General features: G+C 43.7%; 1 protein-coding gene across 1 annotated transcript in view; it reads left to right on the top strand.

Moving 5' to 3' along the window:
- LOC104540244 (glycine receptor subunit alpha-1) overlaps positions 1 to 26269 on the top strand; it is a gene marked incomplete at its 3' end in the record, with an annotated part of 33264 nt that extends 6995 nt beyond the window's left edge. Inside the window, exons 2-6 of the mRNA XM_010183998.1 lie at positions 8552 to 8682; positions 12591 to 12658; positions 21340 to 21563; positions 25386 to 25468; positions 26132 to 26269. Coding sequence (XP_010182300.1) covers positions 8552 to 8682; positions 12591 to 12658; positions 21340 to 21563; positions 25386 to 25468; positions 26132 to 26269 — 644 coding nt within the window. The remainder of the gene's footprint in view (positions 1 to 8551; positions 8683 to 12590; positions 12659 to 21339; positions 21564 to 25385; positions 25469 to 26131) is intronic.
- Positions 26270 to 26588: the final 319 nt, after the last annotated feature.

Here is a 26588-nt window from a genome sequence, read left to right as displayed (position 1 = left end):
GTTCAGCAGCAAAATGCAGCTGAGCCAGGAATCGTGCAGAAAATCAGGAACTATTCATCACTTCTTACCTTTACTCGATTCCTTTTGGATTGTTTTTTTCTTTTATTTCAGATGATGTAAGTAAAAAGATGCTTTGTACAAAGCCCCAAGCACAGGCCCCTCCTTCCCTCTCTTATGGAGAGGGTATAAAACCTGAAAGCACATAAGGGTCAGCTGTTACCAATACTCCTTAAAAAATCCTTAGTTCCAAATGTCCTTGTTGATGCCAAGAGCACCATGTAAGATGGGCCAAGTCCCCCATTGCAGCAGGATCTGTGCACCAGATGTGATACTGCAGTTGTGAGTAGGGAAACATGATGCTCTGATTTCCTGTGTGAGGCAGCCTTTTCTTATCTTGCAAGAACTGCAAAGACAGGCTATGGACAAAAAAAGAGTGACTTTTTGTGGGGTATCTTTACAATCTCGTCTCTTTGTTCACTCCCAATGCTTTCACCCTCTGGAAGCACTGCTGAGCAGGGCAACAGTTCCTGGCATATCCACACACACACACACACACACACAGAGACAGATATTCTTCCTGCACCAGGCTCCCAAGATCTGATTTACAAGCCAAAATGTGTGCAACGAACCTCTCCTGCTATCCCATGTGTCTGGAAGTCACAAGCATCCTTCAGCTTCCAGCCCCACCCATCACACCCTGACACAGAGCTATGGGCTTAGAACTCATCTCCCAGCAGTGTGGCTGACAAGGTAAAAGCCCCATCAAACACCACCCATTCTCCTCCACCAGCACAGGCCCTGCAGTGCTGCCAGGGTTGAAAACATGGAGTATTTTGTGAGGGAGGTAAAGAGACCAAAGTTGGAGGGCAACTGGGGTGAGGAGAAGATCCCTGCTGGGCAGGGGACCCGGAGCTTAGCCATTCTTTCCAGAAGCTACATTTCACTATAGTTCATTAATAAACTGATAAATTACACCAGGAATCACAGAGAGCACAGAGGGAGCATTCATCTCCAGTAGGGTATTTGTATCGCAATGACAACAACTAATTCTATCAGAAAACATCAAAATGAGCTCTGATACCACACAACTCATTTTACACAGCACAAAACACACACATCAGAGAACCCCAGTTTTACTATGGGACCCACAGTTTTGTAGGTAGGTTATGTGTGTTAGCTCAGGAGGCATCTTCAAAGGATCCATAGCAAAAAGTTTCAGAAGATAAAACCCACCACCATGCTGTGCTGCACATTATAACTCTTTTAAAAGAATTCTATTCATACCACCTCCGACTTATCAAAAGAAGAAAAAAGCAGTTACAATATTCTTATCCAATCTTAACGAGCAGCAGAAATCCTTAAACTGAAACTAATTTTAAAAAGCTGCCGTAGCAAGCTATTTGAACTGATGAAAACGCGACTGATAGCGCGACTGCAGAGCTATAGATAGAAGAGCATCCGCGATTTCTCGTAATTCTCTGACACTTGTCTGGTCTGTGATCTAAAACCTTCTGACGTCAATTGAGGTTCCCACCGCAGCTCTCCGTCCAAACACTAAATCAAGAGTGCATCAGCGAAGAGGATATCATTACCTAGAATATGAAGCCTCATCTTGTAAAGACATTGCCCCCCTTTATTTACTGCATTCAGAAAGGCTGTTTATGTATAACTTTAAATATCTGACTAGCCCCAATGACTTTAAAGGGAATATTCAGTGTGTGCGCTTTTGTCTTTGCAGGGTTTTTTTTTTCCTTTTTTTGTTGGTTGTGGTTCTTTTTCTTCAATGAAAATGCAATCATAAAGTTTTTTTTGTTGTTAAACCCTTCAGTATATGCACATGTAAACGTCAATGCTAGTGTTTGTTGGCTTTATTTCACAAATGATTAAAACCTGAGCATTGACTTGTGCTGCTCCATTGTTTGTGTTTTAAACCTGTCTCAGTGACTTAGAATCATACATCTCCAGAAAGTCACAACTTGTGCTCCGAGAGCTGTAGACGCTTCTGGAAGAGGGATTAGTTAAGAAGGTCACTAGAGAAAATGCCTGTGGCTCAAAAATGAATTTAAGCACACACTTTTTTTTTTCCATTATGCAGTAAGCAAGAGTGACTCCGCAACATATGAGAGTTTGAACAACAGTCCTTGTGAGAGCAGGGATCGTGGATGCAGCTGAGCACTATTTCCTTGCAATTTGTTGGTCTCCCTGTGCTCTTTCCACCTCAACTATATACAACGTGCAGATTTATCCCCCCACCCCTAGCTGACTGCCTAGTCATTTATTATTTTCTTGTTGCTCTGTCCAGGCAGAGTCAGCAATTGTTCCAAGTGCTGGTGTCTTTCCATAAAGTTAATCAGTGTAATTGGGATGTTTTATAGTTCTAGACAGGGTGTTTTGCCATACAGCGTGGGAGTCACAGACTGCAGGGACGTGGCAGTGGAACACAGGGACATCGAAATGCTGCAGTCTGGAGAAGAGATTTTTCTGACTCCAGTGAAGTTGTTGCAGCTTTCCCTGGATGGGAATGATCAGAGGGTTAATTCCCTGAGGCCTCTCAGCTCCTCTCCTCCCTTACAGCCATAGGGACCAATGGTAACGTTGTGCAGGACCTTTGAAAGCATTTTGGGATCTTGTGGGTTAAAACTTTAACTGTTTATATCCTGCAACTACTGCAATGCAGTTACTTCTGGTGCAAAATCTAGAATTGGTTAAAACAGCTCACAGCAACAGAGCATAACCATCCAGGACAGAGACAGCAACATTTAACAAGCCTACTTTTTCTTTCCTGTCTCCCCTCTCCCGCCATGAATAGGTATAAATAACAGCTTATTGCCCATTTATTTCTCAGAGTGAAATCTCCTTCTTACAGGTTCTTGAATTCCATATTTCACCAGTCTTGCGGTACATTATTATTCTCCTATCCTGGCCCTACATCCAGGTCTGCTCCATGCTTCTGCTGCGTAACCTCTCAGCTGAATTAAGAAGACAACCAAGTCCAAATTTCCTGCCCACCTCCTAGAATTAGCTTTGCAAATTCACCCCTAGCACACCCCACATCCACACCGCATGGACTGCAATCGCCAGTAGTTGAACATGACTGCATGGATTGTGATCAGTACTGTTCAATCAGCGCATCTGTAACATCCAGAGCTCCTTCTACTCTGCATCATACCAGGCCAAAACCGAGCATCACAGCTCTCCTCTTCCCACACACCTCTGCTCTTTTGTCCTGTCCACCTCTACCGCTGTAGGCCAGGGATATAGACAACGTGACAGAGAAACATGCAGACAATTAGTTTCATCCTTTTAAATTGAATTGCATATCAATATTGATTGTGCTATTCATTTTGGTAGTAAATCTAATCATTAGAAAAGTCTGCTTGCAGTCTCTGCCGAACATTCCCAGACTGGCGTCTGGTAGCATTTCCCTCAAGATAACATGCTGATGTGCAGTCAGAAATAAAAGCCTGGGCACAGAGTCTAGGGCTGCCCCTTTTCCTTTTCACCAGGAAAATCTCTCTTCTGTCTTTCCTTTGGCTGCCAAGGATGAGATGGAGACAGGCAGCCCCAGCATCAGCAGAGGCCGAGTACAGGCTGGGCTCTGCTGAGCTCCACTCCCTGCTCGGAGAGGCCCCATCGCAGGGACCAGGGAGGTGGTTTGGGAAGCCCAGGTGAGCAGGGCAGGATAAAGCCAGTTAATCATGGGTGACATGATGCGTTTCTGCACCCAGCTGTCTGAGGTTCTTTTTGTGACTGTGCCTCTCAGAGCCTGCTGGAGTCACTAAAACTAAGCTGGCGAATTCTCCAGTGTCCCCAAGACCCCACACTGCTCTAGAAAGGCCTGGCTTTAAAGATAATGGGGGAAACAGTTATACTGGTCACCTTAGCCTGCCTCAAAGATCTGATGGACTTCCCTTTTCCCCTGGGATATCTGCTTACAGAAAACATCATGTTTAAAGGACAAATGTGTGAGCCGGCTCACCTGAACACTACTCCAAATACATCCCTGCCAAGCTTCTGGCTTGCCTTGTATTTCAACAATAAACAAAGAAAACACTTCAGAAACCTTTCCTGAGCAGCGCTGAACTGGGGTAAACCATCAGATAACTTGTGTTTCCCCAACCTGCACAGAGCTCAGAGGAATAAACCCAGTGCTCTTCTCCTGAGCCACTGGTGAGGCACCACTTTCCCTTCACGGGGACCCGAGCCTTCCACGCTTACAAGAGATATATTTCCTCTGCAAACACTTGCTTTGCAACAGTTTGTGCTTTTGCTGCCAGATATCCCCCCCCTCCCCCCCAGAATTAATGATTAACAATTACATTATTTGACAGGTGAATAGAGGCCCCATGGTAATTAAATTCCTTCATCTCTCCTCTTTTCAAAGAAAAGAAACTGATATTTCTCAGTATCAGCATTCAACCAGAACACGGCAGTTTGTGATGCTGAACTTAATTAGATGGACAACCATGGGCACAGCCAAAAGAAAGCATGGAAATATTGCACAAGGGCCATACAAATGGTGGAAGGGTGAGGGAAGAGGGGAGGAAAAGGAAGAAAGAGCCAACTGGGGAGCTGGGAACCAAGCAAACCAACACATCCAGATTGTAGAAGAGCCACTTTCTAAACCAAAGATGTCTTTATAAGAATATATAATCTGTTTTGCTGAAACAAAATAATGTAGACAGGGCTTGGATAGGCTGGGAGAAACCAGTAGTAGATGTCCTGCAAAGCCAGACTGTTTCATTTTAAGGAATGTAATTTTGGTGTATCCTGAGCAGCTGGGCTGTTCATTTCCACCAGCTTGCACCTTCAAGTGCTTGCTGGTAGGCTAGACCTCCTAGGGGCTTGGTGGTGTCTGCTTACATGCCAGTGTTAATATCAGAGAAGATTATGCTGGTTCTTCGACCTTTTGAAGAGATCCTTTCCATTGCTGTTGCTGCGATGATTGCCTGATGGCACTTTCTCAGCCAGATCCACTAGGGATTACACCAGCATAAATAAGATAAGCCACTGTCTGCTATTAAAATGCAGCAAGACGCTCTCAGCTCAGACAACACTCTTGCACCAATGCAAGCTACATCCTCAGTGTTTTTGTTACATATTTTGCCTCTCTTTGTTTATTTGGAGAATAAATTTTCTCTCTGAACACCACAACAACCCACCCTAAATTTCCAACCCTCTCCTACCATCAATAATTTTCAAATCACTTGGCAATTTTCCTTTCTTCGTCTCTGCTAGGCCAGGAGGTGAACAGTCCCATGGGACTCTCAAGGGTGCTTCTCTAAGAAATAACGGATAGAGAATATCCCAGAAAGTTCCCAAGACAGCACACAGCACTGGGCGAGACAGACCTGGAAGAGAGCAGAAGCTGATAGCTTTTTCTGAGTGTTGTCTGAGCTAAAAGGCCACAGCAAAGCTCAATCATCACAGCCAGAGCAAACATTTCAAGGTTTTGTTAGATGCAATCCATCCCTCCAAAGCACAGAGGCATGGGCCAGCCACTCTGTAGCTCCCAGTCTTGTTTTCTACTACTACTTCTGAGCTAGAGGGGAGACACCTCTGCCTGCTGCTGGAAAAGCTTTGCTATTCCCTCATCCCCTGCTTTCTTGCCTTCTCTTCTCATGTCTAGAGGGGAAGTTGTTACCATCTATTTTTAGGAAAATACTTAGTAACCAAATGGAAACTGGAAGAAACTCGGGACTCCTCATTCCTAGGTTACCTGGGTAAGAAACAGCAGACTAACACAGCTTCTAACACACCCCCTGGGATGCACGAAGCCATGTTTAACAGTTTTAGCCCATCCTCAGAGGTGTTCACTAAAGCTTGTAGGGATGGGCATGAAGCTACAAAAAGCAACAGGGCTGTGAGAGGATGGTCCTCTCCTAAATACTTGTGGGAATCACTTGTTTTAGATATAAATTTCCATGGAGGAACTGAGCCCATGAAATTCATTCACTTGCAACTTTGAAGCAGAAAGAATTAAAAAATGGCTCCCAAGCAGCACCAGCAGACTCACTCATTGGAATTAACATATTCAGCATGGACTTTCACATTGAATTTTCAGGAAAGCTGAACACTGATTTCTGTGCTTTTTCACCTTGTTTTTTAAAACTAATGCCAGGGAAAATGCAGTTTCTAATTATCATTTTGCACTTAAAGCTTATTAGATTTGTATTGCCTCTTCTCACCCCTCAGCCCCCTACTTTTCCACTTCCATATACTTTCTCCAGTCTACAGTTAATGAGAAGGAATCAGTGTATTGCACTATCTGGCATCTTGCTGCAGAAGTGGCAGGAGTCTTTGGTTACCAGGTTATTTGCCGCTTAATTGAAACCTTTTCTCTAGACTCATCGCTATGCAGATGCTCTATTGGAATGCAGCAGTTGAGCCCAGTATTGATTGTCCTCCCACTTCCAGCTTCCTTGCTCTGAGTTCACAAATCAATTTCACCCTGTTGTTTTCTTTATTAAAAATATATATATATATTAAAAAAAAAATCACCCATTCCACACCACCATTTACCCCTGAAACACTGTTTTGCCTTGGCATAGTTTCTTAGAGCGGAGATGAGGACAATACAAGAGTATTGTCCATGTGGCTACAGAAAAAGCTAGATCAGCACCTTGTCAGATCCCCTCCAAGCATGAGTGTGCATCAGTCAGTTCAGAAAAGGCCCAGTGTAGTAGTAGATTGTTTATATATTAAGGGTGAATGAAATCCTAGTTTTAGACTCCCACTGGAAGTGATCTGGAATTTGTTTCCTCTCTTTGTTGCAGAAATGAAACAATTTCTAACAGTTAAAAATCTAGTAATCAGAGAACCCTAATACAGCTCCAGCTTGCAAAAAAGACAGACTGCAGTTGTAAGCTTGCAGGATTGAAAACCAAGGCTTGGCAAGCCATCACTGGTAACACTAAAGAAGAGAATGCAGTACAGTCTCCTGATTTTGAAATTATGGCACCCAAATCTCTTTGAATCCCATCCATTTTTAAAGTCCTGGAGACCTTGGTGGTTCCAAATGCTCTTGTCAAGGCCTCATCTAGATAACATTCATGTCTTTGGAGTCTCAGTTCAACTTGCATTATATGAACAGGTCTTTGAGGGCATTCACATTAATGGCATGCAGAGTAACCATTCCTAAATTCTTCCTGATAGATCTTGTGTCAGTACCTAACACTACTCTTCTGAAAGGCAGCACGTTTGACTACTGCAGACTGTCTTGAGACAAGAGCTGCAAAACTTCCCAAAATGAGTTCCTTATACTGCAAGAAGACTCCATTTGTGAGGACATATATAGCTAAATATCTTGTGCCTGTTGTAAACATGCTTAGGTCTCTCAGCTGCTCAGCCAGAGCCCTTTTACTTTAAAGAACTCAGGAGTTTTGCAAAGGGTGAAGCAATGAACCTAATTTCCTCCTGAGCAGCTTTCTTTGGCTTATTATACATTTGCATTGCAACATTGCCTGTAGGCTTCAACCAGCGTCAGGCATCTGAACCCACAGACAGAGACAGCTCTTCCCCTAAGCACACTGCAAGTCACCTATGGGTTTGGGACAGGTTATTTTGCTAGTCTAGGCAACTTACACCCCACTTGTAGTCTGGGAACAGATTCGTGTTTGAGCAGAAACCATATAACCATAGAGGGAAGGATAAAACACTATTCAGATCCTACCTTGGAAATCAAACCTTCCTGCAAAGTTGAGCACCTAATACCAGGGGATCACTTCTTCCTGTGCAGATGCTAACAGAGACTGCCTAAGCCCAAATCATCACCCTACTCCCATGGAGTCAGAAGGCACATGTAGATTTATTTTTGTCTTCTATAGAGAAATTAATAATTTCACTATTTCTGCCCCAGTGGGACATATGGGTGCCAAAAGATTTAATTTCCTTTTATCCTCAGCCCAACATGAGTATCGTTTCAAGATCACAGTCAAAACACCTCCCAGTCCAGAGACCATGTTGCTGTATTGACTCGGACTTCTGCATTGCAGGTACCAATAGCAAGTGCTAGACTGACCTGCAAGAAAGAAGCAAAAATACACCCATTCCCTACAGTCCCAGAGGCTCTGCAGGAGCTATACAATCACATGACACTCATTTAAGCCTCAAATTCCTGATTGCTCTGATCCTACCTGCCTTTTGGAAAATTAGACTGTCAGAGTACCAGATATGCTCCTTGCTATTTGCCATGTAATTAAGCAGTAATTGCTGCCCAAGGCTAATCTCAGAGTGTATTTTTCCTGTGGAGCTCAGTGCCAGAATTCACATTTGTAATTTAGTGGCATGCCAAGGAGCTATACCTAAACTCACAAAAGGATTTTCTCTACTCATCATCTCTCTTCTACTTTGATGGCAGCTGGGATTCTGTATTCAGAGATATTTGGGCTGGGCAAACAAATTAGCAGAGACCAGCCTCATCAGGAATTCACATGGGTACCCATCCTGCTGCACAGCGGGAACAAGATGCTGACTGCTCCATTTTTGGACCACAAACATTCCCCAGTATGGGATGTAGACTAAAATCTCCTTTTTCCTTCTACTCAAACAGCCTGGCAGCCTCCAAGGAAGCTGAAGCAGCAGCACGATCTGCCCCCAAACCCATGTCTCCTTCCGATTTCTTGGATAAGTTGATGGGGCGAACTTCAGGATATGATGCCAGGATCAGGCCAAATTTTAAAGGTATGCAAAATCCCTGCTTTTGTGCCTTTGTTTCATTTTAAGACTGAAAACTGCGTGCAATCCTTATGAATGCCTCCCTGTTTATGGAATATGAACTATTTTTAAATTCATATGAAATATGTATGATAATGAGAAATTTGGCACATGGGTGCCTTGTAGATATCTGGAAAGGCATGTAATTTCCACTCAGAATGGAAACAATCTTGTAACAACTTTACATGCAGGAAATACTTCAATATAGAGATTTGGGATCCTGCCAAACCAAACTGTGACTGGCAGGGAGCTGAGCCTCTTATGGACTGGGGGAAAAACTTCAACTTTTCCCCTAAGTCACCACCCACACCACCTTGTAACAGTGAGTAATTCTTACCACTTACACCCACTGAAGCCAAGAGGGGGCTCACCCATTGGTTTGAGAGCAATTCACTGGGCACCCTTCACTGTCCCCCATGGTAGGGTGGCTCTCAAGGCAGTACCCAACATCGCTCCATCACAACAGCTGTGTTTCACACCTCATTTCCCCAGTTCACCCTATACTCCCAACAGCCAAGTAGCATTGAAGCATGATTGGAACAGACAACAGAACCTCTTCCTTTGCTCCTCAAAACACCACTTCCAACAAGGGTGGGTTTTATGGTTTTTTGGTTTGTTTTTTTGTTTGGTTTTTTTTTTTTTAGCTGAGCTCACTCTCCTGGAACTATTTGCCCTCAACTCACATCTAAAGTGGACACCCTCTCAGCCACTGTCCACCCCTCTTCAATGTTAATTCACTTTTGTTTCCTACCACCAATTCCTCCTCACCCTAACAGTGACTGGCAATGCTAACACAGGGCTTCCAGGACCTATTAACCATGGTGACAGCACCTGCCATCCAGCTTCAAGCGATAAGCTCCCTTCTGGACTTTTAAACCCAAAGACAGGTGGGAAGCTTATGCCCTAGTAATCAACTAGGCAACAGAAAACACTGCTGGTTTTGTCCGAATCACAGAGAGTTAAAAAACCACCCTGTAAACCTGCCTACCACTAAATTATGCACACACACAAAAGAAATTAAACTTTAATATTTAATGAAATGTATTTTTTTCCTGCTGAAGGCAGCCGTATTGCATTTTTATTTGAGGTAATTTAATTTCAGTTTTGTTTCAATGAACTACACCTTCCCCACAGGGCAGTTTTGCTGGCTTAGCCTCCCACACATAAATCAGGCTTCAATTTATATGGGAGGCATAGGAGGTGTTTTAGAGAGCTTGGGGTTGTAGCTCTCAAAGCACGTCATTTAAATTAACTGCAGTAACTCATAAGGGCATTTTAATGACTTAGATCTAAATGAAAATAATACCAAAGATCTGTATCAGATTGATTTTTGGGGAGGGGAAGATTAACAAAAAGAAGATTGCAGCTTTTCCATAAATGCTGTAAAGTCTGGACTTGGCTGGGAATTCACAGCATTTGGGCCTTGCTTTAAGTTTGAGGAAGAAGTCACTAACCCCGGCAGGGATAGAGCTGGACCTGGCAGGTGTAGGACAGGGAACCTCTCATCCAGGCTGTACCCTTCACCCTGCTGCTGGAAAACAATATTCCCTCACAACTGCATCCCATAGCAAAGGTGGCACTTCTCAGTGACAGGCAGGGAAGTTTCTAGAGCCTCATACAAACTTTAAAAAAATATCAAAAAATTACAAAAAACCCAACACCCAAATAGACAAAGAAACCAATGCACCCACCCAGCAAAGTGCTCACAGCTCCCCTTGGACACAGTGGGAAAAACGCAGTGCCCCAACAAGGGCTGGGAAGCCTCAAGAAGAGAGTCTTCAGGTGTACTGGGCCAAGCTCATCCTATACTCAGCATCATTAGAGCACATCAGCATAAGATCAGGAAGAGCAGGGCCAAAATAGTCTGCACATGTCGGAGGCACAAGTATATGTCTCTGTGTCAGTACACAGGAGGTCAGCTCAGTATCTTTCTCATGCCATGCCCTTTGGGAAGGGGAATCACATGCACATGGACCTTCTGTATCATTCATGAGATGGATCTAGAGCTCAACAGGAGCACTACAGAAAGGATAAAACAAGTGCTAAAGCCTGATCAAGTGAGTGCTTTCAGCTACTGAGCAAACTTCACAGACTACTAGATAAGAGGGGAGGAATAAAAGACCATTTTGTACCTCAATATTTTAGCCCATGCCTATGTTTAAGATGCTGAAAAGCTGCACAGACTGAACAGCATGAGAGCTGCTGCTGTGCTAGCAAAGGGCTGCCTGGGAGCTGGTTATGCAGAAGCCAGCTCTGATTAAGCCTGCTCAGATTGCCTGGGAATCACATCACAATCCTAGCTATAGAGAGTTGCTATGTGGCTGCAGTCCTACTCATGCAGAGGACGGGCACAAAGTTTCGAGAAGATGCTAAAGTGGAAGCGTAGGAAAGGGAAATGAAGAGGAGCAAACCAAGCTCCAAAAGTTACTTAGTAATCAGGAAATTCCATTAATTTCCACACAGGAGGAAGATTGCACTGATTAGAGGCACAAGCCTCTTGTTAAAGCCATTCCTTCCGCCATCAAGTATTTCATCTTGCAGTAGCTGCCAGACCACAGATGTGGCCTTAACAGGCATGCTTCACTCCCCAAGGGAGGCTGAGCCATCAGGCAGCATTTGAAATGCAGACACCATCCTTGACTCCATAAAGGATGGGAGAATAATCTAAAAAATCCACACTCACCACTTCCACAGATCTTATCTTCCCAGAAGCATCTGTCACAGGGATGATATGAGATTAATTCCCCCAGTGTTAAAGGGGCACCTTGGTTTCTGGGGAGGTTCCTCTATTCTGCCTGGGCTGCCTTTCCCCACCACACACTGAGCAGCACCAGTAGCAGGTCCTTTGGGAGCCCCCAGAGCAGAGGCCCTTTTGCTTCTCCCTCCCCCCCATTAAGCCACTGGTTTGTCAGGCATCAGGTATGACTCTGGTTCCAAAACTTTCTTCAGTTTTTTGCTTTGTGCTGAACTGCAGCTCTTGGCATGTCCTTCAGTGCAAATGCAACATTTCCACCTCAGAATTGCCAGGCAATATTGTGATCCACTTCCACTTGTGCCAATATGTTTGAGCACCAGTACCACACAGACTGACCCCCATGCCCTCTAACCACAATCTTTTCAACCCCTAATCCTCACTCCTCTCCTACAGTGGCTCCTCAATTTTTCTTATACAGGTAGTCTAAGCAAAACTTTGGTCTAAAAGCAAATAAAGCCCAGGAGAGGCATGGCCCAAAGTCTAGGAGTGCCCTCTCCCAAAACAGGGTAGTCCAAGTTTCTGAACCCCTGAAGGCCAAAGTCTGAGCCCCTGAAGGCTCCTGTCCAGCTGTGAGCTTTAGCAGACACCACCAGTATCACATAGGACACTTGCTTCTGTACCCAACCTAATCCCTACAGCACACTCTGCTGCACTGGCTGCATAGAGGGCATACAGTCCTAGATCAGAAGCATTTAGATACTTTAAATGAGCTTTTTAAAAGTATAGACCTCTGAACAAAAGGCCTGTCAGTAGTCTCTCAACTCTTTTCTGGGATACATTGTTAACATGTTCAAGGTGAGCTTAGTCCCCATACAGCATTGTTGAGATACCTAGAAAGCTGTCCTGCTTGGCTGGGATCTATTCCTTTTCATCAAAACAATTCACAGAAGAGATATATAAACACTCTCCCAAACAGAGGAATGTAGGTAAAGCAAGAGCACTGTCTGATGTCAAACTGGCATCAGAACCAAGACTGGTCCAAGGTGGGTGATCCAGACCTTATTCCCATATTCACCCCTCAGGCACCCTGCTCCCACAGTAGGTTTTCATACTACAGAGCGGAAATCTTTTGTCTTATAAGCACAGTGAACTGCTGTTCCAATCTGTATTTGTCATGCAGGCCCGCCAGTGAATGTCAGCTGCAACATTTTCATCAACAGTTTTGGTTCGATTGCAGAAACAACTATGGTAAGTGAAAATCACAGCACAGCTGCTCAGCCTCATTGCACTCCCAGAAAATGCAGCATCACCCTCCTCTCTAGTGTGACCAGAGGAACATATTGTCTCTGCGCTCTCAAGGTTTACCTCAGGTTTGAGTAAATTAAGAGTCAACATATAAGACTCATACTGCATGTAGTTGAAGATCACACAGTCTCTATCTGCATCCCTACGAAAACACTGTACAGGCAAAGTATAAGGGTCAGAAAAGGAAACAGTCTTTTCTGAAGATTTGCCTAAGGCTCCAAGCTCATAGACAGCTGCAGATGCTCTGTGTTTAAAAGCATATAAATCCAGAATTTTGAACCAACACTTTAAGTGAAGGGAAATCACTTGAGCTCAAATTCAGTCTGCACTAGATCTCATATTCCCAAAAATTCAGAAAATCATCAGATGTGAATTTACTTGGAGACATTCCTGTTAAAAAATGATTTTTTTTTTAATTAAAAAAAAAATCAAAACCAATATTGGCAAGTTGAGGCTCACTTCAGACAAAATTAGTGAGCATGGCTAGAGGCTGTATCTAATTGGCAAGACACTAGCAGCAGAGAATCACTAGAACAGGAGATAATTGCTCCATCTGAAAACTATTAAAGATTGGTTGTGACATAATCAGTGAACAACAAAGGAAAACTCTGGAGGTGCAGGGCCTTACCTCCGTGCTAATTAAAGCTAATCCAGAAATACAGTGCTTAATTGTGCTCTGGTAATTTTTTCTAGAAAGATGTTGAATGAATAATACAAGACTCCAGCTTCAGGTGCTTTGCGCATTCAAGAGGGATTTTATAGGCTTTACATATAGATCACGTTCCTTGACTTGAACAAGTTATTTGTCATGCACACCACTGCCAGAGGAGACCAATAGCTACATACCTGGGGTTATAAGTCTCTTCTGACACTATAGCATTCTTCTGGAAGTGTTTGGAGTTGAGGGCAGCTCAGTTCTAGCAGTACGAGAGAAAAAAAAAAAGGTTTTACTCTGTCCAAGCACAAAGAAACACACTTCATAGTTGGATTACAGAATTCGCCAGAGTTCACAGATGAGAAATGTATTCATGGATTGATTTGTATATATAGCAAAAGATAGAGAACTAGAACTGAAATATACATCTCTTCCTAGAGTACTATTTTATTGGACACCTCCTGTGGTGTTACAGGCAATAAGTACTTTGTTGCTACACAATCTAGCAGAGACAATCCATAGACTGCAAGGGAGAGGGGCAGGCCCAAGGGATCCTTGTGCAACATTCAGAGCACATTACAATGACATGTTTTTCAATGTGTCTGTTCTGCATTACAAGACGCATTGGAGAAGTCATACAAAGATGCCACAGGATCTCAGTAAGCAGGATGCTCCATAAAATTCATATAAGCTAGCATGAGAGAGAGAGATGCAGTTCACCTTCAAGACATGCTGCGGGGACTTGCTATCCTCTCCAGATGCCACTGATTTCATAGTCTATCGTCCTTAGAAAAAATTCCCATGGGAACCCAAGAACACCCTCTGGGCACATTGCTTTATCTAGAAATACCCAAGCCGGCTCTGACAAGCTAGTCCAGATGTCAGGCTGACGCAGCATTGCACACAGCCTAATATAATGTGCTGCTTTGGGGACAGCTATTCTGTTGTAAACGCTGACAAAAACACAAGCAACACAGGTACTTGAAACATCTGAAAACGAGAGCCCAGCAAGCTAGAGCTGTCTTTGGGATTTGCTAATTTGGGATTTAGTCCACAGTGAAGCTGGTCTCTCCTTACTGTTTGAGGATACAGCAGGTCAAACAGGCAGTGTCAGCTGCCAACCACAGTGTGTGGGAAGGGCAGAAGGTCCTGTCATGAAGGGATTTTGAGACAGACATGACTACTTTGAATTCAAACCAGTTATCAAATATCTGGAGGAGAAGCTTGGGTGGCAGAGAGGCTGTTGAATGTTTTGCCATAAAGAAAACAACCCTCTGTCATTGACCGTTGCAACTGATGAAGGTAATGTTCCCCCAGCTGCTTCACCAGCCAGAAGAGAAAGAACAACATTATGGATTAAACCTCAATCATTAGTGGTGTTCCCCAGGGCTCGGTTCTGGAGCCAGTCCTGTTTAACATCTTTCTCAGTGATCTGGATGAGTGAATTGAGTGCTCCCTCAGCAAGTTTGCAGAGGACACTAAGTTGGGTGGGAGTGTTGATCTGCCTGAGGGGAGGAAGGCTCTGCAGAGGGACCTGGGGTTGGACTGGGTCTTTTGAGGTCCCTTCCAACTCCTAATATTCTGTGGTTCTGTGATTAGGTACTCTAAGCCTGGCCAGGTTCAGGTTCTGAGTGCTACATCATCTTACATTTGGTTACTGTTGCACTGCTACCCACAGGAGAAGAGTCACAGGTTTTTATGGATACCACACATGTAATTAGAAAAGCCTTTAAAATATCTTCATATTGGTGCTGTTAGTTCCTACAGAAAATATCATTGCTGCCATTTAAGTTTAACACTGCCCGGATCTCACAAATGAGCATAAATCATGAGGTCACCATGCAAAGGGTTAGAGAGCATAGAGGTGACTTCTTACTTACAGTCTGAGGCATTATAGAAGGTAGAGGAGAAAATACAGGAAAATAGAACAAAATAGGCATCTGGTGCAACCACTTGGGTCTACAAACCTCAGAAGGGAGGAAAATGAGTTGAGGTTGAAAGGCGGCGAAGACAGAGCAAGCAGAAAGCAGGTATCTACCCCACAAAGGTCCAAAATGAACATGGAAAGAAATGGAGACCTGAAAACTGCTGCTAGGATAGAGGGAAGATGTGGGGAGTGGGGGACACAAAGCAAAGTCATCCAAACTGAATTCTCCAAAGCAGAGCAGACTTAAAGTGAGGGAAGAAGAACTCTAAGCATCCTGCAGAACTGGAGACCCAACATGAAAGCCTCTAGTGGTGCACGTAATTGATTGGAAGTTTATGTTAGATTGTGGCTCATAGCTCACATTCGTCAGCCTCACTTGAAATCAGCTCTAAGGACAAGGGAACTTGCAATTGGGAGCACATCCCTGTGAAGCCAACAAGTGCTTCAAGGGGCAAGGTACTACCAAATACAACAGCTAGGCAAGTGCTGACGGCCTCCTTCTGTCCCAAAGCATTATTGCCATAGTGCACCCAACAGCAGAGAATTCCAGAAGACAGATGCTAGATGCATCCACTACCTGCTTATTTTTACTAAAAACACCAGACAATCCCCAACCAAAAGCTGTTAAATCCCTTTTTGCTTTTCAAAAAGATAAACACCTTCCCCCAGCCATACCAGAGTAGAAAACCTATAGCAAAACTACAAATTCTTAATTCAAAATGAAACAGAAGTCAAGCACCTAGGGAACAAGGTCTTGGTTTTAAATGAATAAACTGTACCAGCTTCAGCTTTTCTTCATAGCACAAGACAATGGGTAGAGTTATCTGAGCACTTCATCTAACAAATTCCTGCTATAATATCAAACATGGAATTAAGTGATGCCTTTGATGTCTCTTCCAATAGAGGCTACAGTTTTATGGACCTCTTGCTGGTTTAGGCAGTTGGGAGCATTTTGTATACAGAGAAGACACACGGAGAAAGGAGAATATTTTATTTTTACATCATCACCTAAAGTTGCTAGGAGCTGGGCTCAATGCTTGAGATGACACCTCCCAGCCTCGTGTGTTAAAGAGGGCCCACATGAAGCAAATAAGAGATTATAAAAGAAATAAAACCACAAGACACAGTGTATATATGCAAATTTATTTCTGCTGATTTTGTATGCCATCATTATGCCATTTGAAAAGAGCAAACCAAATGTAAACTTCCAGCCGGCTGCAGCACAGTCACAATTGGTCTCCCAGCATCTCCTAAGGACAGGAGAAGCTAGAGGCTGCAACTGTCCAAATGTTAAATAGTTGTTCAGAGTCATCTGCACATGAGCTTTCCAATATGATTACAAACCACCCTGCAAAACAGACTGGGCAATTCACTCCAACCTCACAAGCCACAGTACACAGTAGCACAGATAGCAAATATGACTGATGAAGTGTATGGGTCACATTTAATAATGGGCCCACTCACCCCAAGGTCAGGGAAAGCCACAAGTATCACCACACAAAGCCTGTACAAAGACTAGGTTTTGAGATCAATTTTCTACAGTCAGTCACTCTTAAAACCAATCATCAGTCCCACAGAGATGATAAGCATGTAACAAGTCACACAATGCAAAATGAAAAGGCTTTCACAACATCTCGCAGTCTGTTGCGGTTTCCGTGTTAGACCTGCAGTGTTTTGGCTGCTTCTATGGCGAGAGTCTATCTTTACATTAAATAGAGGAGGGAATAGAGAAAAAAAGAAGCAATAGAACCATGCAACTCAAATATAAGGACACACACACAAAAAACTACCAAGCCAGAGGAAAAAGACCTCACAGCTAAATTTCTAAGCTTGAAATTCAGGATGCTAGCTACAGCCCACTCCCCCAGCAGCTCTATCCTTAACCCAGAGAAACTCACTTTCCCCACCTTTTGTATGAAAACCCAGAAAAAATTCCTGGTTTGGATTTCAGCACCAAAAAACCAGTAAGCATCAGAGTACTTCTCCAACCCCTCAACCATATGCCTACCTTCCTCAAAAAACAGTCTTAGTCCACATCAACACCTGCAACAAGACTACCAGCCACACCACCTCCTCCCCTTGGCCCAGCTGCAGCTTTCACACCAGGCTGCAAATTAGCTACTTGGCTACAGCTGTGGCAAGGTAATGAGGTCCCCTGCTAACTCTTCCAAGGTCTGCTCCTGGTGTGGTTTGGAAAAATGCTTGTTTATTCCCTTTCTAGAGAATGAACCCAATGTCAATAAAGGCCCTTGTGCTCTGCTGTTCAGGTAGGATAACAGAATCCCCTCTCAAGGGAGTTTGGTCTTTATTTTGTTGTTTTCTTTTTTTCCATCAGCAAAATTTAAATCCATCAAAGCAAAGTCTCTCACCAGAACTGATGAGTGCAGAGGCTGGTCTGACAGAACTCCCAAGTCAGGGGCTGAAACCTATTGACTTTTCTCACAGCCTCCATCTCTTCTTCACACCACTACCTCCAGCCTGCCACTGCTTTCATCAGCTCACCGAGCATCAGATGCCAAGACAGTGGTATCTTGGGAAAGAACAGTCTGAAATTATCTCCCATTTCCTTGGGTTCTTGCAAGGCCACTAAGCAGAATTTCATTTCAGCATTATCAAATTGAAATACCTTGATCACTTCAGTTATTTTCTTCCTGCCCTGTGTTATTACCCCCTTGGGAGTAAAATGTCTTTGTGCCAAACTGCAAAGCTCCTGAATGCCTTCATAACACAGGGTTGCTGGTCTCCACTCCCAAGCCAGACAGAGGAGCAGGCTGCACAAGATAATCAATGTCTGGATGTGATTGGCACACAAATGAGGAGCTCAAGTGATAAGAAGGATATGGAGAAAAAGATTATTTTTTTTTTTGCTGAGTTTGCAGCCCTGGTAAAACCCTTTTTGTTTTTCTGGGTTTTTTGGGTTTTTTTTGCTTGAAAGTTCACATCAGAAATAGGTCTATTCTGTCCATCATCTAGGAATAACTGTGAACTTCTTGGTGATGCTAATTAAGATCTCATACAACAGCATCCAGATGAAATGTTGTGTGTCTCCAGGTAGCCAACAAATGAGCGTGTTCAGCTCATCACCTCTCAGCTTGACGGCAATGCCTGGGCACAAAGCTTTCAACACACAGGATTCTTAGCTGGTACAGAATACTGCAACACTTACCTTAGGCTGTGTCAGTCACAGACATGCCCCATCTGCTCTCTATGCCTTCTGCCAGCTCCTCAGGCAGTGTCATGTCCAGTTTGCAGTCACAGTGCTTATTTTTACATTTATGGTCAAATAAGCATGGACACGAAATCTAAAAGGCTCCTCAACACCTACAATACTACAGTGCAATGCAGCTGTCTGTCACGAGGGAAAAGGCATCTGAAAGGAAACAGCCATTCCCAGTAGCCAACCAGGACTGTGGAATATACTCAATGAGAAGGAAGATTTTCATAAACACACATACATGCATGTAGAATACTAATGCTGTAAAATGGCAAAGCCAGAGAATTGCATTCAATGCATGTGCTATATTTCTTTGGCCTTGCCTTTTTTATAACACAACATAAAACAAAATATATCCACTGCAAACACCTGTCTCCAAAGAAGGAGGAGAAAGAATAGCATGCACCAGATTTGCTCACCACACTGCTGAACATCCCCTGGGTGGAGTTAGTGCAGTCTCTCACACCACACATCTACTACATGCCCCTGGGACTTTCTTCCACAGGACATGAGCACAGGACACTTGGTCTCTGAAGACTGGTTAGGAGGGGCCTTATCACAGTCATCGACTGTGAGAAATTAATTTCCATTTGGCCCACAAGTATGTGATTAAGATCTTTCATCATGGTGATGAAGACTATGGCAGTTGTTTTGCTCGTGGCCTCTTATACCTGCAGTGGTGACAATGTAAAGCACTCTACACCTTTCTTCTTACCCCTTCCTTTTCTTTTGGCAAATTTGGGAGCTGAAGCAATGAATTTACTCCAGCAACAAAGCTTATCCACTGCAACACAGACTGTTGTAGAGAGATTGGCTCCATTCCTCCCCCCGTCCAACACTCCATCAGGCTGAGAACACTTCTGGGCAGCTACCACTGAAGTTTCTTCCAAACATGAGTTTAATTTGTGCTGTACATGACATAAGCCCCCAACTGAAGCTGACCTGCTGGCATCCAGCTTATTTGTAGCTGAATAAGCAAAACAACCTTTTGCTTTCTACCTATTAGGTCATTGACATCGATTTCCCCTGACTGCAATGAACTGAAAGCATACAAGTTGTTCAGGGAGCTGCTGCGTGGCATGGAAAGTGTATGTTCAGGGTTGCTTTCCTTTTCCAGGTTTGCATGACTGGCGAGTCCTGCGCTAAGACCCTGATTCCGAGCTGTCCACAGCTATTCACATTTTCTCAAGACACATTATCCAGGCTGGACAGAGATGAATAATTAAGTCAGAGGGATACGCTAGGACTTGTGAAGGTGACATTTGGAATATCAGCAGAAGGAGAGAGTGTTGCAACTCTTTTTCATGTTCATAGGTCTGCTTCTTTTAGCATCAAGTCCTTGGTCCATTTGCTGTTGTCACAATCATTAACGTCATTAGCAGCTTCCATGCTTCAAGGATGCAGATGGCACTAAAAGTGGCCTGAAACAGACTCTAGACCATGGGCTTGGCTATGAACTGCCCCATCCATAACGCAAGGCACCCAAGACACAATTCCCTTCCAACCTTTTGAGCGTGGCTGCACTCCACAAGAGTCATGTCCTCCTGGACAAGAGGCTGTTCATAATCAAGCGAGCACTTGAGACAGCAACACAAGAAAGCCTCTTTCACACATACCCTTCAATCAAGTCTCACTGAAAGAAGAGTCCTAGTGTCTGCAGCAGGGAGTAGATACCAGCAAGCACATCAGACATCCTCCATTAACTATCTCTTAGTAAAACATCTTCAAAGTACGTTAGTATTAGAAAGGCACCAAAGAAACCCTGAATCATGATAGCAACTATTAGTTTGGGCCAGGGCAGGGAAATTGGTTTGTTATATGCTGCTCTTCAGATGCAGTCTGCTTCTATACTTAGAAAATGTCATTTAATTTATGGACTTGGAGCTTTTAATCCCTCTCCTGATAGCTGGCATGTCCTCTCCTCATTTCAATTTGTTGGCTCACTTTCTTATATGAAATTCAGCAGAAAAGAGGCATCGAGATCACCCTGGGAAGCTATTGGTCAGACAGGGAAAACAGAAACTGCCTTTAATTGTCCAGGAAAGTGTCTGAGCTTGACCTCAGCAGTCAGCCTTGGCCTGGGGACCTCAGGGGAGCTGTAAGACATATGGCTACGAGGCAGATATCACTTTGTGTAGTGCTGGGGCACTAGCTTCAATTAAAGAAGACAGCCATCCTATAAAATCTGTAGCATTTATGGCAATTGGGCATTAGTGAGGGGAATCCAGAACACACACTCAGGATTAGGAGAGCAGACTTCATGTACTCTCTCCAAGGGCAGCTGCTCCCATCAGTTCATCTGAGTTACTCTCATATTAGTGGATACATAGGGAATATCCCTTCCATGGACTGCCTGCCTCACTGTGCCTTTTCTTTTCACAAGTTTGAAGGAACCATAAATAGTCACAATTTAGGATGGTTCAACACTGAAAGGAAGTTGGCTTTGGTGTCCTTTCCCCCTTAATCCTCTGCAACAGTCGTCTTGCTGACACCAACCCTTACGACCTCAGCAACTGAACATCACTTCTTCAGCCCCAGAGATCAGAGCAGAGGCCTTGACTCTTCACACACAGCTGACAATTGCTGTGATGGAGGGATGTAAGGGTAGGCAGCTGCTCAGGCTATGAGATAGCTGTAAGAGACAGAGCTAAAAATAGTGACAACTCCTTGGGAAATAATGCCAAGAGGGCTCGCCATAGCTTGAGAACGAAAGCCTAGACACGATTTGGTTTTGAGAATTACTTTAGTATATCTTCCTCAGTTCTTAGCACTTTCAGCCTGCTCGGAGCACTAACTGCGTTTCTCTGCTCCCTGCTTACACTGTGCAGGATTACAGGGTGAACATCTTCCTGCGGCAGCAGTGGAATGACCCACGACTGGCGTACAATGAATATCCTGACGACTCTCTGGACCTGGACCCTTCTATGCTGGACTCCATCTGGAAGCCTGACTTGTTTTTTGCTAATGAGAAAGGGGCCCATTTCCATGAGATTACCACAGACAACAAGCTTCTGCGGATCTCCAGAAATGGCAATGTTCTCTACAGCATCAGGTGAGGTGACTCAATGGGGAAAGCTCCACTGATGTGGGGGATGGCATTGTTCAAGCTTAAAATGAGAAAGTGAAGACTCTGAGCATGACATTGGATAAAAGAAATTGAGTTGTTTTGTTGTTTTGGTTTGTTCGTTTTTTTTTAACTGAGAGATTATACAGTTAACAGTGTCATAGCAATGTGATGGGAAAGGACCTCTGGAGGTCTCCCATGCAACCTCCTCCTGATGATTGACAAAAAATCAGGTCAGATGTAGCTTTGTCTGACCAAATTTAAATACTCCATGGATGGGGATCCCATGGCCTCTATGGGAAGCCTGCGCCAGTGTTTCATCCCCCTTCTGGGGCAGATTCCTTGGCACAAAAATCACTGAAAAGTGAAACACACTCTTATTTCCCTGAGCAAAAGTGGTTTGGGTTTTTTTGAATCAAATACTGCTACACAGCCTAAAAAAGAGAAAAAGGTCATTAACCAGCTCCCTCATCTGGACCTTTATATCCAGTTTTAACCTGTGCTTAAGAGCAGTGGGGTGTACACCTCCCCGTTTGTATGCCTAAGCACGTCCTTGCGGAAGCAGAGTAATGTGCTGCAAGTGAAAAGGTCTTTCTCCAAGTACCCACAGAAGAAAAGGCTGGCGAAAGTGTGTGATCCTTCTGAGAAAGTGCCAATTGCTACCTGAGCTTCAAGTACTAATTTTGCATTAGTAGCTTCCCTTTAAAAGAAAATATGCATAACACCATTATTTTTCTTCATGGTTAAATAAGAAGACGCAAATCCAAAATGGACTGGGCAGCCTAGCAGTACTCTATCACACACCAGTGAAGAGCTTGAAACAGAGATAAATTTTCCTATGCTCATGCCTCCCTCCACAAGTCAGGATCTTGAAGAAGGATGGTGCTTTCAAAAGGCATGGGGACTGCACACCAGCAGCTGGGCTGCCTCTGGGACAGCAGAGATCACTGCATAGCTGGGTGTACTTCCACACCCCCAGGCCACTTTGTCCTCAAGAGCTGCTAAGACACAACTATGCCTGGCAAAATTTATTTTCAGAAATAGTTTTATTTGCAGAAGGGAGAGAAAAAAAAAGGAGTGAAAAAGGAAGGATGGGAAATGCCTCCTTACATCAATAGTTGGATCCATGTTGGAGCAGAAGGATGTGGGTTGTTCAGCCATATGGTTGCCGCTTGCTGCTGTTTATACAACAGGTAGACAAGTAATAACCAGGAAGGTGTTAGCCAGAGCATATTGAGATCAAATCTTGCTCTGGGAATGAACCTAGCTCTTCTCTACCTTCCTTGGTCCAAGGACTTCTGCTCCTCATAGCAGATTCCCGAAGATCCCTAATGTCAAATTGTTGGCAATATTATACTAATGCAAGCCTAAAACCATCTCTATTACCTGAAAACTAGTAAAAGCCCATGTAAAACTCTGTCTTGAAAGCTACAGCATTTCCTGACAGAAAATTAGGGAAACTGCTAAGTAGAGGTCCATGGCTTTGTCTCAGCATAACTCTTCCCAATTATCCCTTTATCACTAGATCTGAGAATCCATCAGTGAAGCTGAACTAATTGCACTGAATTTCCCACAGGAAATCAAGCCAATCCCCCACCTTCACTTCACTTCCAGCCCCATCCACTCTTTATTTTAAGCCAATGAAATAAAAATCAAACTTCATGAGCTTAAAGAGGTAAAGTTTAACTCTGTCTTGAAGACTTTTACACCTGATGTATAATGTAAATTTGCTTAAGGTACTCAAACCCCATCTCAAGCTGCAGCTCCCAGTGGCAGACATGGGGAAGAAAAAGCAGCGTGGAGCTGTAAAATGGAAAATAAGCAGCTTAATGCTGCAACATAGACAGCCACCATCTAACATCAAGTTGGTTCCAGTCCAAAGACCAGATCCCTGATGGCCAAAACAGGAGGAGAAATGCCATGCACATTGGCTGAATGTGGAAGCCTCACGTTTCTCAATTTCTAAAAACAGGCAGGTAGTAAAGCTACCACCAGCAAACTGGCAGTGAGTGTGACAGAGAGTCTTGTTCCAGGTGGGTTTGCAGGAGCATAGAGGGGGAATAATGAGCCACTCCAGCCCTGGGGTTGCTCTGCAAAACAGAGCAATGACTCAGCAAGGAGCAATGCACCATCACCATTTTCAAGGCAAAAACATGAAAACACTTCAGTTCTTATTTAAAAAAGACGTTTCCTATCATCTTCCTCATCTCTGCCTGAAAACACAGGTTTCTTTTTACGTGCATTTTCCTGTGAAAACTGAAAAGAAAGAGGACATCATGATGGAACCACACAATGTAAATACAAAGAGTTTCCAAAAGGAGGAATAGTCTTACTTTAAAAATAATGTATCTGTTTAAAGTGCTCTGCCATTTTCTAACTGGCTCTTTGCTACTACTATTTGCAATAGTCAAATCCTAGTTAAGATACTCACAAGAAGGTGGACTTTGTCCCATGGACCCAAGACTCAGCATGCTCAGCCCTGGGCTCACCCAAAATGAACCTTGAAGATTTTGCTTTCTATTCTCTTCTCAGCACAAACTTTTCCAGTGTGTGCTTAGCATCCCATGACCTGGTCATGGCTACAGTCACCTCTTTCACATCTGGCAGGTATTTACAGTGAATTCTTCCCAAGGGGCTTGTCTGAACATCTAATTGAAGGCTTATCTCACTGATCAGAGATGGAGTCCCCTGTCAGAGATGTGATGAGATAAACAAAGTGGGCAAAGGCTAATGCTGACCCTCTGCTATGCAGGTGTTTGTTGAAACACAGAAAATGCACCTGTTTTCATAAAAGGGAAACTTGAACAGGTCGATTCTTTCTACTGTCACAACATCATCTGTCCCACTGTGCCTCTAAACTCAAGCAGAGAATTTCTTCCAATATAAGGATTTAAGTTAATGTATCTTTCCCTCGTGCTAAGTTTCTTGTAGGTCTGATGATAGAAAAAAATCAATTCCTGTCCCCCTGGAAATTTTGCTGTTTCTACATCAAGACAAAAAGTTGAAAAATCTAAACACTTCAAGGAACAGCATTTTCAGCATTATCAAACCAAACAACACAAATCTAGCTAAATGAATCAGCAGATCATTTAATATCTGCTTGTTGAACCAAACAAACATTTTGAGCATAGGTAACGGTATAGGGCAGCACAGCAATACCACAGAAAATGCAGCCTGCACCCAGTGGAAAATGGAGCTTGAGAGACAAAACTAGAAGTTTCAGGAGTCGCAGAAGGAATTCAAGAAGATAGAGAAATTCACATTGACCTACCACAGGGCATTTTCCCTGCAGAAAATACCACCAAATCTTTCTTTTCCCCCATGGCAACGTGTGATCTTGACCAAACCTTTTTTTTTTTCCCCTGGCACAGAAATGTTGTGCTCAAAGATTTCCAAACAGTTTCAGACTCTAGGAATGTATCTGTGGAGTCCAGAGGATGGGTTTGGGCTTGCTACTAATCCAGGCTGTTGTGAACCTGAAATGAAGACAAAAGCAGCAAAACTATTTGGTGTGAGAACTCTTTGCTCTGCACAGTCCCAGACAACACTGCAATGAACCACCATCTGCAGCAGGTGACTCTGCTGGGAATTATATCACAGCCCCAAATATTTGGTATTTCTGACGCTTTCCAACACCATGTGTGAAAACACAGGCAGGGAAGAGGTGAACAATCAGTCAATCCCTCAGGACACCAGTGTATCTTAGGCAAGGTACCAGCCTGTCTGCAACATTGGATGCCCAAGAGTGTTCACCCCCTCATCAGTACCACAAACTGTATGGTATTCCCCTGTGCTGTCTTCTCTCCTCAGGATCACACTGACTCTGGCCTGCCCCATGGACCTGAAGAACTTCCCCATGGATGTACAGACGTGCATCATGCAGTTAGAAAGCTGTGAGTCTTGCACACATGTCCATTTTGCAGAGGAGATAACATGTTTTCACCCTCCCCTGCCATCTCCCTCCCCAGCTGCAGCCCATTCCCAGTTCAGCCTTCACTGGATGCTTGCTTGAGAACCACTTGCTCAGGATTTTCCATTCATTCAGCACATGTGACATCTGCTAGAGAAGCCAAACCTTGAAAGATCCCATGAGAGGAGCCCTGGCTTGCTTATATTTACATTGGGCTTTCACTTTGGAGGAGAAAGGTGAAAGTGCTTTCAGCTACAAATGATATTTTTTCTCTCTGGATGAACGTTTACCCCTTGTACATGTTTCCTATCCCAAAGGAGGGAAAGGCAATGAACAACTTCATTCAGAGAAAGAGGTCAAGTTTGAAAAAATAACAAACAGCTCAACAAGCAAAATTCAAGGAAAAATGTGATTTATTCCAGACTATTCATTGCACACTATTACAGCTCCAGTGCAGGTCATTACCCTAGCTTCTAACACATGCACAAGCAGTTCTGCCTCAACCCAAATCCCATTCATTGCAGCATTGCCAAGGAAGACCAGGATAAGCCCCTGCCTCTAAGCATATCTGTCTTCTACAAGTCTGTGCCTTTGCAGATCAGTATTTAATATGTTTCACACAGTGTTTGTCCCCTCCTCTCAACAGTTGGCTATACGATGAATGATCTCATATTTGAGTGGCAAGAAAAAGGAGCCGTGCAAGTTGCTGATGGGCTGACACTGCCGCAGTTTATCCTCAAAGAAGAAAAAGACTTGAGATACTGCACAAAGCACTACAACACAGGTCAGTGCTGTTTGCTCTTAGCTGCTGGGTTCATTAGAGAGGAATTCAGGACTGTGGATTTGCTAGAGTCTTTTGCTATGTCTGATGGCATTCACATGATACAAGCCTTGCTCTACACAGCAAGGAACAACATACATAAAAATACATATAGATATATTACCCATAAATACATATAGTCAATAAAAAGCTAATAGACACAAATGTGTGGAACCCTCTTGTCCCCAGTAACATCTGCATTAGTTCAAGTGTGTGTGGCCTGGACCTTCTCTCCCAGCATCTTTTATCTTTGATCACAGAATCACAGGATATTAGGAGTTGG

Source organism: Mesitornis unicolor, unplaced genomic scaffold, assembly GCF_000695765.1.
Source record: "Mesitornis unicolor isolate BGI_N332 unplaced genomic scaffold, ASM69576v1 scaffold51534, whole genome shotgun sequence".
In the NCBI taxonomy this organism is placed as follows: Eukaryota; Metazoa; Chordata; class Aves; order Mesitornithiformes; family Mesitornithidae; genus Mesitornis; species Mesitornis unicolor.
The sequence above is the reverse complement of the archived record's forward strand: the minus strand, read 5'-3'. Positions and strand labels throughout refer to the sequence as shown.